General features: G+C 45.3%; 1 protein-coding gene across 1 annotated transcript; it reads left to right on the top strand.

The window, feature by feature from the left end:
- Positions 1 to 8,943: 8,943 nt before the first annotated feature.
- LOC309567395 (uncharacterized protein) lies at positions 8,944 to 10,721 on the top strand (the record flags this gene model as incomplete). The annotated part of the gene is made up of 2 exons (XM_082272797.1): positions 8,944 to 9,096; positions 9,645 to 10,721. 2 exons carry the CDS (start codon positions 8,944 to 8,946, stop codon positions 10,719 to 10,721), a joined length of 1,230 nt encoding a protein of 409 aa, XP_082128923.1.
- Positions 10,722 to 11,226: the final 505 nt, after the last annotated feature.

The following is an 11,226-nucleotide window of genomic DNA, read 5'->3' as shown; positions in this document are numbered from 1 at the left end:
ATAGGGTGGAGGTACGTTTGAGGCAAATGCACTTGATTGTGGTGGTGGTCTGCTGGAGGGGGGGAAATGGGAAGAAGTGGAGACATCCGATGTTCTAGTGTGGGGGGGGGGGGATTACAGAGGGAATAGGGGAAGGAATAGGATATGGGATTTGGGATCTAGGGGTCTCATGAATGCTCCGGTATTGAAAACTGGATGGATAAGGGTTTGGTGGAATGGCAGAATGAATGGGTGTGAAATTTGGGGTCCATGGATTGTCTTGCGGGAACTGTCATGGTACAGAGAACGAGTGTATACAGTTTTGTACCGCCATTCTCATCTCAAAATACCTTTCAGGCACGACCTCTTTGAGAAGAGGCACCAAACTGTGAGCAAATAATGTGTGAGAGCATCTATGTGCATCTATTTGCTGGCTGATGCCAGACATAATGTCTAGTAGGTGTTTTGTCTGCTCGTTTTCTTCCGCCTGAGCAGTTGCCCTGCTGCCTCGCCTCCTGTGGGACGTAGAGCCTCGACTTAGTGGCCTGGTGGAAGGCGTGGAAATGTCAGTTTCCTCATACTCCGGTTCCTGAGCGGATATGGATTCATCCAAGCCCTGTGCCTCAATTGCAACATTATCAATATTTGAACATGCAAATGCGATGCCTTCTTCTTCATCAACTTGAGCTGCATCCTCCTCCTCCTCCCCTTCCTCCTGCTCATTCTCCACCCTTCTCCCAACTTGCTTGTGTGCTGCAATTACAAACATGTAACTACTTTTCATTATCCGCTCCAAATACAATTTAGATGATAGGTGGGGATTGGAAGGTGAGGGGGTTGGGGGTGGGGGGGGCGAAAAGAGAGGGGAAAGGATGGGTTAATAAGTAAAAGAGGGAATTTGACAATAACTTACTTCCGCATTTCTAGAACCGGTATCAGAAAATCCAGACATATGGCAAAGGCATATGGACGCTTAGGGGGGGCATCGGATCCACTTCTCGCCTCACGTTCCAGTCTCTTGTGCCTTTGCAGGGTGTCCTTGAGGCTACGCCATCTTGTTCGTATTAGTAATTCTGTAAGAGAAAAACATGACTAATAATAATTTTCTATTTTTTATTTCAGGTACCTTTGAACTGGAAATTCATTTGCCAGCTTGCATTACGAATTCAAATTGGGGAAATCCACTGTGAGCACAATTGTGCGTGATACCTGTATTGCCATTTGGGAGGTCCTAAGAGATGTGGTGATGAGAAAACCAACCAAAGAGGAGTGGATCTCTGTAGCTGATCTTTTTTGGGTGCGCTGCAACTTCCCTAACTGTGTCAGTGCTATAGATGGCAAGCACATCACGATTGTGAGACCAGTTGGTAGCGGTACCAAATATTTTAATTACAAAAAATATTTTTCATTGGTTTTGCTGGCAGTGGCAGATGCAAATTACTCATTCACCTACATGTTGGTTCGTACGGGAGCAGTTCCGACTCCAGCATTTTTTCCCACTTCAGTTTTGGAAAAATGCTACGTGCCAAAAGCCTGGACCTCCCACATGGAACATCTCAACCCAGTCTCCCATTTATTTTTGTTGGGGACGAGGCTTTTGCGCTTTCAGAACACCTGCTACGCCCGTATGCAAATCGCTCACTGACTATCGAAAAGAGAGTTTTCAACTACAGGCTCACAAGAGCGCCCAGAGTTGTGGAGTGTAGTTTTGGAATTCTAGCAAATAAGTGGCGATTTCTTCACACACCAATGACTCGAACCATAGATAACACCATAATTGCTGTCAAAGCTGCCTGTGCACTCCACAATTTTGTTAGATCAAGAGATGGATACCTTTTCGAGGACTCGTTGATGGATGATATGGAAGGCGCAGAGTGGATCCACACCAGGGGAAACGAAAGAGGGGCCAACATCAGGGAGGATTTTACAGACTTCTTTATGAGTCCTGCCGGTCAAGTGCCATGGCAGCTTGATGCCATTCAATAAAGAGTGTTCATTCATTCTCTGTACTTTGTTTAAATAAATACACTATTGTTCAAATGTTCAACATTGCGTAATTCAGTTCTTTTCGTCTGTGGTTACATACTGAGCATGCATGGTCTTCCACAAAAATGTAATCTTGCTCCGTCCTTTGGAGCATGGCCCCCCATAGATCCCCTTTCACATCAGGGCCCTCCATAGATCCCCTTCACATCAGGGCCCCCCTAGATCCCCTTTCACATCAGGGCCCCCCATAGATCCCCTTCACATCAGGGCCCCCCATAGATCCCCTTTCACATCAGGGCCCCCCATAGATCCCCTTCACATCAGGGCCCCCATAGATCCCCTTCACATCAGGGCCCCCATAGATCCCCTTCACATCAGGGCCCCCCATAGATCCCCTTCACATCAGGGCCCCCCATAGATCCCCTTCACATCAGGGCCCCCCATTAATCCCCTTCACATCAGGGCCCCCATAGATCCCCCTTTCTGTGATGAATATATACACACAGGAACCATAGAACATATCTTCTTACCTTTATGTTTCCGCACTTGGGGTGTGAATCCATTCCAGTCCTCATACAGGCTTGCACAAATCTCTTTCCACCCTCTTTTCTTCAGAGCATTATTTTTGTACTCTGCTGTACGGCTGTCCCATATATATGGCCTGGCACGGACAAGCCTGATCAGCTCCTCATTGTCGATCCCAATACGTTTGGGTGCCATGTTAGATGTTTGTGGATGTCCAAGATGTTTGTGGATGTCATGGAGGCTCGGGACAGGAAATAGATTGGTGGAGCTGAAGGGACAAACTGTACATATATTCGCACATATCTGAACTGTACATGCGAGTTCAGACCGATTTACATTGATGTCTATGGAGACTAAATTCGCAACGCAGCGCTGTAAACTTGCACAAGACCCTTTTTATCATCGCATCACATTTGCATCTGGATCGCTACGCATAGATGTGAACAACCGTCATGAATGCAATGTATTTTGTAAATGCATGCGATAGGAGACTTTTTAGAGTGCATCGCATTCGCAGTACAAGCGCATAAGTGTGAACCGGCACTAAAACCCTCAGTAACTGTGATTTCAGTTGATCTGGGTAAATTCTGAGTCATGGGAGAATTTTTTGCCACCTCACTGGGGTTATGGCCTTTTGAAATATTCCCACCCGATTGTTGATTGTTTGCTGACATCCTTTTAAAACATTTTGCAATTGGGTCTGCTCCTGCACAGAAGGCACATTCATGCCTGTATCTGCAGGAACCCGGCCATCTACATTGAGAATCATTAAAGCTGAAGCATATTCCTTTCTTATAATTACCTTGGCTGCCTGCTGGTTGCTGTATTGGGTGCTGCTGTCTAGGGTATAAATGTCTTTGGTGAAGAAAAAGATGCAGCCAAAGGCCGACATCCTTGACACCCCATTTCAATATTGGGTGAACTGATCATTTTTGACGGAAGGACGTGTCATAGTTAACCACTTTACCACCGGAGGATTTTCCTGCTTAACGTCCAGGCCACTTTTTGCAACTTGGCACTGCGCGACTTTAACTGACAATTGCGCGTTCATGCAACCCTGTACCCAAACGAAATTTACTTCCTTTTTTCCCGCAAACAGAGCTTTCTTTTGGTGGTATTTGATCACCTCTGCACTTTTCATTTTTTGCGATATTAATAAAAAAAGAGTGTCAATTTTGTGAAAAAAATTGACATTTTCTATTTTGACAGTTAAAAAAATATCCAATATATTCATTTTTTTGTCATATATTTAGGCCAAAATGTATTTAGCTACATGTCTTTGACAAAGAAAATTCTCAATGAGCGTACTTTTAACCGCTTTAAGACCGGAAGATTTTACCCCATTCCTGACCAGGCTATATTTTGCAATTCGGCACTGCGTTACTTTAACGGACTATTGCGCGGTCGTGCGACAATGTACCCAAATTTAATTTATATCCTTTTTTCCCCACAAATAGAGCTTTCTTTTGGTGGTATTTGATCACCTGTGCGATTTTTAATTTTTGAAAAAAAGAGCGACAATTTTGAAAAAAAAAACAATGTTTTTTACATTCTGATATATAACATTCCCCAAACAAAATTTATAAATCAAAATGTTTTAACATTTTAGGCCAATTTGTTTTGTGCTACATATTTTTTGTAAAAAAAATCACAATAAGCGTATTTTGATTGGTTTGCGCAAAAGTTATTGCTTTTACTAACTACGGGAAAGATTTGTCATTTTTATTGTTTATTTTTTTTTTACTAGTAATGGCGGCGATCTGCGATTTTTTTTTGCGGGACTGCGACATTGCGGCGGACAGATCGGACCCCTGACTGACATTTTAGACACTGTTGGGGAGAGGCGGTGATCACCGGCGCTCTTCCCCGATCGTCGGGGAAATCGAGTGAGGAAATCCGCCCGCTTGTGTAAACAAAAGCGGGCGGATCTCCTATGTGACAGATTACAGGATTCAGCTTCGCTGAACCTGCGATCTTTACACAAGCGGGCGGATTTCCTCACTCGATTTCCCCGACGATCGGGGAAGAGCGCCGGTGATCACCGCCTCTCCTCCCCTCCCCTGGCCCGACTCCCGCTGAGATGGGAGAGTCTGGTGATGTAGGTCTACGTCGCAAGATGGTAACGAGCCACTTTGCCGCAGTAGCAGCCCCATGAGCGGTCGGCAAGTGGTTAAACCAAGCAGTACCGCCAAAATTCTTATAAGCCTCTAAAATAATATCAATGTGCTGGAAAAGACCCACATTTTTCTCTGGAAATTTTTCACACATTACACCTGAAAAAATGCAAAATGCTTGCAACCAGTTTCTAAACGTTCTAGCTATAGATCTCTTACGCTCATCATCATCTTTTTTATCAGACTTTACAAATTCTTTAGAGGAGGGTAATAAAGATAACATATCCAAAAATGCTCCTTGCCAAATCTTGTGTTTAACTGAGTCTGATAAATGAAAACCCAAAGGAGATATGGTACAGGGTAAGGATTATTTCAGGCAAGTTTCTGGCACGTTTTTTTCTTTGGCTATGGTAAAATTGCTCCCATTAGAGATGTTAGAAGGATTAATTCTTAAATCACCACTATGTGGCACCCAAACGTTTTTGGCAGTAGAGTTAGTACCAGGATTCTCCCTAGATTTCTCACTAATGGCCTGATATTCCTTAAGAAACCTCCCAAACAAAGTTATCAGGTTAGCATTGGAATGACACTCACAATCCACCTCCAAATGTTGCTCAGAGTCTATATCTATAGACCTTTGAGATGTCTTTTTGTGGAGAGAAGAGCTTTGTTCGGATGGCTGAGCGGGGCAGGACAGCCCAATAGGTCGCCTCTTGTTTTTTGGTGACCTGACCGCTGGAGGTTTCCTCCCCGATCTAGAAGATGGCTCTCCTCCGTCATTAATGCGACCGCTGGACGTTTCCTCCCCGATTCAGAAGATGGCGCTCCTCCGTCATTAATGCCTACTGCGCAGTCTCCGGTTTTCCGTCGCCTGCGCGGAGAAGGCCGCACAGCGCCATTAGTGGATGCTTGTATAGAAACGATGGGGGAGTATCTTCTGCGCGGATTGTGCATCCTCTTCGCCGCTCCTCCTTTCCGGCCCAGGTCTGACGCGACATTTGCTGCTGCGCTGAACCTCTTCCATGGGTACGTCGGGTCTTCATGTCCCATTTCTTCCGCCATTGTTTCTTGCAATGTGTACAGAAAGGATTCCCCAATGGTGTGGGACTATGAATGCCACTAGACACAGTATATCAAAGTTAAAATAATAAATTTTATTAAACAAAACAGAATATGATATAATGACAAGAACATAAGGGGGGGGGGCCCATAAAAATTGCATGCAATGACAGATCATATACCAGTCCACATTGAAGACGCTCAGGTGCACATGGTGGATTGAACCGGAAAAAAGATCCTACGCGTTTCGGGCATCAAATGGCCCTTCTTCAGGGGTCAACGTGATGATGATGATGATGATGATGATGATCATCAACGTGATGATGACGCGGAAGGGGGCAGTAACCGTTTCGGTTACCGCACCCCCGCGTCATCACGTTCATGCGGCCTGCCCGCCCTCCAGTGACGCTTCCGCTGCCTCATTGGTTGATAATCTCCCGGCTGTTACTTCTGCTAGCCAGTCAGTGTCTCCAGGCCAACCGCTGCCAGCCCTTCCCGCTGCCTGATTGGGTCATCTCCTCTGCTGCTGCTGGCCAGTGACTGACAGTAAGGGCAAACTGCGGACCCGGAAGGACACCAACCTGTACCAGTGCTATATACGATGAATGTAAAAATGCCCCCGCCCCCCCCCGTGCTCTTTAGCCCCCCCCCCCAGTGCTCTTTAGCCCCCCCTTGCTCTTTAGCCCCCCCCAGTGCTCTTTAGCCCCCCCAGTGCTTTTAGTCCCCCCAGTGCTCTTAGCCCCCCCGTGCTCTTCAGCTCCCCACAGTGCTTTTCATCTCTTCCCCCCCCCCCCATGCTTTCTGGCTCCTTCAGTGCTCTTCAGCTCCCTGGCTCCCCCCTCAGTGATTTCCAGATCCCCCTGGTTTTCCATGCCCCCCCGCGCCTTCCAACCCCCCTGCAATGCTTTCCAAACCCCCCTTAATTCTCTCCAGTCCCCCCCCCCACCCCGTGCCCTTAAGCTCCTCCAGTGCTCTCTGCTTCCCCTGTGCTCTTCTATCTTCTATCATGTCTGCAGTCTGACCTTCTCTTGTATCATGTCCGCAGCCTCGGACTACCTCCTGTATCATGTCCGCAGCCTCGGACTACCTCCTGTATCATGTCCGCAGCCTCGGACTACCTCCTGTATCATGTCCGCAGCCTCTGACCACCTCCTGTATCATGTCCGCAGCCTCTGACCATCTCCTGTATCATGTCCGCAGCCTCTGACCATCTCCTGTATCATGTCCGCAACCTCTGACCACCTCCTGTATCATGTCCGCAGCCTCTGACCACCTCCTGTATCATGTCTGCAGTCTCTGACCTTCTCTTGTATCATGTCCGCAGCCTCTGAAGGCCTCCTGTATCATGTCTGCAGTCTCTGACCACCTCCTGTATCATGTCTGCAGTCTCTGACCCCCTCCTGTATCATGTCTGCAGCCTCTGACCTTCTCCTGTATCATGTCCGCTAAATGTACAGTGTGTGTCGTAAAACGTTTGACATTTCGAACATGGGAGAGGTAGCGCTGTCTAGCCAAGCTAAAGGTGCAAAGCACCGGTCTGCAGCTGCGTGCTTGACAGCTTCCAATCCGATCGCTGGCTTTTTCACCCGTGCGCCTGAAGTGACACCGGCTCCCAGCTGCGGCAGCGGTGCTTGCATCTCATCCACTGTAAAACAAGGGACCATTTTGAGTCACGCTGTATCCAGAAACTAAACCCTAACTGCAGAGATACTGTACACTACAAAGATTGTCATTTATTTTAGTAAAAATATGCTGGGTGTGACATGAATTTTCTTCTTATTTAACATGTATACATAGACATTTCATGAAACATTAGGTCATGAATATTTACGTGAAGTCATGGAAAAGTCATGGAATTTTATTGGTGAAAATGTGTATGAACCCAAGGCTCTTGCATAAGCAGTCCAAAAACTTTATTCAAGTTATGATCACATCAAAAAAATAGTGCAACGTTTCGGAGCCGCGCAGGACCCCTTCGTCAGGCATGTGATACAGTGCAGGTTGTGAGCAGGGAATATATAGAGACATACCACCAATAGAGACAGTACATAAAGATGACACCCACCTGTGATTACATCATTCTCCCGCCTATTGCACAAAATAAACAGCATCTAATATCAAAAATCAGCGTTGCTATCATAAAATATAAAGATCTTCATACCTTGGCTAAATGTAATAATACATTGGTGCTGGTCTGTGCTGGCTGGATGGGTTGGTCACAGGGATGGATCCCGATCCCCCCTTAAACAAGCATAGCCGAGTGTTATCATTGCAGAGCATTGCGCAGCGGTAGCCAATCACGGCGTGCCACGTCGGTCCTCTGTGTGCGGGACGGTTCGCCCTCCGATGCACATCGTCCGTCGCTGTCATGGGAACCATGACACTGGGGCGTGCATGTGCAATCGGAGTGGCTTCGGCTCAGAGAGGGTGGGGGAGAGGTGCGGGCTGTCCTTCGCCTCGGAGCGGCTTTGGCTCAGAGAAGGCGGGGGAAAGGCACGGGCTGTCAGAGCAGAGAAAAGGGATAGATGTGTGTACATACACAGGTAGAGCAAATGCATGGAAATCATCGGGCAAGAGGAGAATGATCGGCTAAGACAAAGTGCAGAGTTAAGAGAAAAAGGAGAAAAAAGATGGAAACTAAATGCAAGCGAGGCAAAGTGTAGAGGAAGAAGAAAAAGAAAAAGGATTTAAGAAAAGAAAAGAAAAACGAACTGAAAAAAAATGCAAAAATAAATGAATGAAAAAAATGAAAGAATATATACGTATATACAAAAGAGGGGAAAGAAAAAGAAAAAAGGAGGAAGAAGAGGAAAAGAAAGGTGTAAGAAAAGGGGAAAAAAACACAGGGAGGGGACAGGAAAAAAATTATAAAATAAATACAAAAAATATATGTACAAAAAATAAATAAAAAGTAAATAAAAAATGATAAAAACTAAAAAATTAAAAGTAAAAAAATGCAAATATGAAAGCAATAAAGAGTAAACAGATATATACGCACTAAATAAAAATGAATAGAAAAGTCAAAAACAAGAACAGGAAAAAAATGGAAATAAGTAACTAATGGCACTTTTCCACTGCAAGTACCGGCTCGTACCGGCTCGGCTCTACTCGGCCCTGCTTGGCCCGGTTTGCTTTTCCACTGTGTATAGTACTGATAAGTTGTGGGCAGGATTACTCTGTAGTTGCACCGCCTCTACTGCCGTGACATCATCTTAAGGAGACACAGCAAGGAGACACAGCAATGGAGCCTATGGAGGGAATGGTGTTCCTGATTCTCGGCATGTGGATTCTTTTCACCACTCAGCGAAGACTCTTTTTACAAAGGAGGCTGATGGCAGCAAAGCTAAATACTGCAGAAAAAAACAAGAGAGTATGGGAACTCCTACAACAAAGTAAAGATGATGATGACAGGTTTGCTCAGCGGCGCACAAGGGTAAGCTTTAGCACTGTTTTTGGCACTTTTCCACTGCAAGTGCCGTGTTATGTGTGTGTGTGTGGTATGTGTGTGTGTGTGGTATGTGTGTGTGTGGTATGTGTGTGTGGTATGTGTGTGTGTGTGTTATGTGTGTGTGGTATGTGTGTGTTATGTGTGTGTGGTATGTGTGTGTGTGGTATGTGTGTGTGTGTGGTATGTGTGTGTGGTATGTGTGTGTGGTATGTGTGTGTGTGTTATGTGTGTGTGGTATGTGTGTGTGTGGTATGTGTGTGTGGTATGTGTGTGTGTGTGTGTGGTATGTGTGTGTGGTATGTGTGTGTGGTATGTGTGTGTGTGTGGTATGTGTGTGTGTGTGTGTGTGTGTGTGGTATGTGTGTGTGTGTGGTATGTGTGTGTGGTATGTGTGTGTGTGTGGTATGTGTGTGTGTGTGGTATGTGTGTGTGTGTGGTATGTGTGTGTGTGTGGTATGTGTGTGTGTGGTATGTGTGTGTGTTATATGTGTGTGTGATATCATTTGTTAAAATGAGTATTCTGTGTATTTCAGATCCTTATGCTGCAAAGTCGCCGCCACAGACCTTCTGTTTGGACTGTAAACCGAGCTTCTGATTGGTGGGATGTCATTGTTCCCAATTTTACAAACACTCAGTGGCTGGAGAACTTTCGAATGTCAGAAGAAACATTTGCCTACTTGTGCAACAAAGTGCGTCCAGTGATGGAAAGACATGACACAAACTTTCGTGTTTGTGTTCCTTTAAAGAAGAGAGTAGCCATTGCACTGTGGAAGCTCGCAACTGGCTCTGAGTACAGAAGTGTTGGACATCTGTTTGGTGTAAGCATAACAACTGTTTGTCGATGTGTCCATGATTTCTGTGCAGCAGCAGAGATTTTGTTGGTACCAGAACAAATTTGTTTTCCAGATCAGGAGAAGTTTAAAGAAATAGCTGCCTACAATGAGAACAGGTGGGGGCTTCCACAGTGCATTGGTGCTATTGATGGATCTCACATACCCATCATAGCACCACAGGACTATCACTGTGACTATTTCAACCGTAAAGGCTGGCACTCCATCATCCTTCAAGGTGTTGTTGATGGAAAGGGACTCTTCTGGAATGTTTTTACTGGGCTGCCTGGAAGCATGCATGATGCTCGGGTTTTGAGACTGTCCACACTGTGGGATCTGTTAATTCGTGGAACACACAAACCAACTAACACTAGAAACATTGGTGGTGTGAATGTTGGCTACTACATCCTAGGAGATTCTGCCTATCCCTTGCAGCAGTGGCTCATAAAACCATTCAGTGACACTGGACGGCTGACAACAGAACAGCAGGTGTACAACATGAAAATCTCCAGAGCACGTGTAGTGGTAGAAAATGCATTTGGTAGATTAAAAGGAAGATGGCGTTGCCTTATGAAAAGAAATGACTGTGCAGTTGACCTTGTGAAATCTATGGTCCAGACTTGTTGTGCACTACATAACCTTTGTGAGAGTCATGGAGAAGCCTATGAGAGTTCATGGGATTCACCTTCTGTACCAGAGCCTGTAGTGGCACTGGCACAGGCTGTAGAGGAAGAGGGCAGGGATGTACGTGAGGCTCTGATGCGTTACTTGAATAGTTGACTCCTGTCAAGCTATAGCAAAAATAGTTCCAAGTATAATGTCTAGCTTCCCTTTTTTTTTTTCTTTTAACGTGCTTTAATTATTCAAGGGGTTGTGGTATGGTGATTTCACCGATCATCAGCACGGAAGGTGAGAAGGCTTTATCATCACCACCGAGCATCGCTGCTGACCACAGCACTTGCTACTGTATACCTGCTATGTCAAGTTGGTAAGCTGAAGGAATGTGTACAGTAGCAGGTGGTGTGGTCAGCAACGATGCTCGGTGCTGATGATAGCCTTCTCACCTCCCGTGCTGATGAACTGTCAAATCACCATACCACAATAAAAAGTTTGTTTTAAAAGGAAAAAAAAATGAGACATCAATGGGCAGAAATATTTACATGCAAATATTATATGTATACATCTATTTTTTATTTTTTTTTGGTCACCTCCTGCCACGTGTATAATGTTTTGCTTTCCTTTTTTTTTTATAGTAAATATGCTTTCAGTAGCAATTGTTACAGTA

Source organism: Pelophylax lessonae (genome assembly GCF_965119305.1).
Source record: "Pelophylax lessonae genome assembly, chromosome: 11".
Classification (NCBI taxonomy): Eukaryota; Metazoa; Chordata; class Amphibia; order Anura; family Ranidae; genus Pelophylax; species Pelophylax lessonae.
Note: the sequence above shows the minus strand (reverse complement) of the source record. Positions and strands in the feature narration are given on the sequence as shown.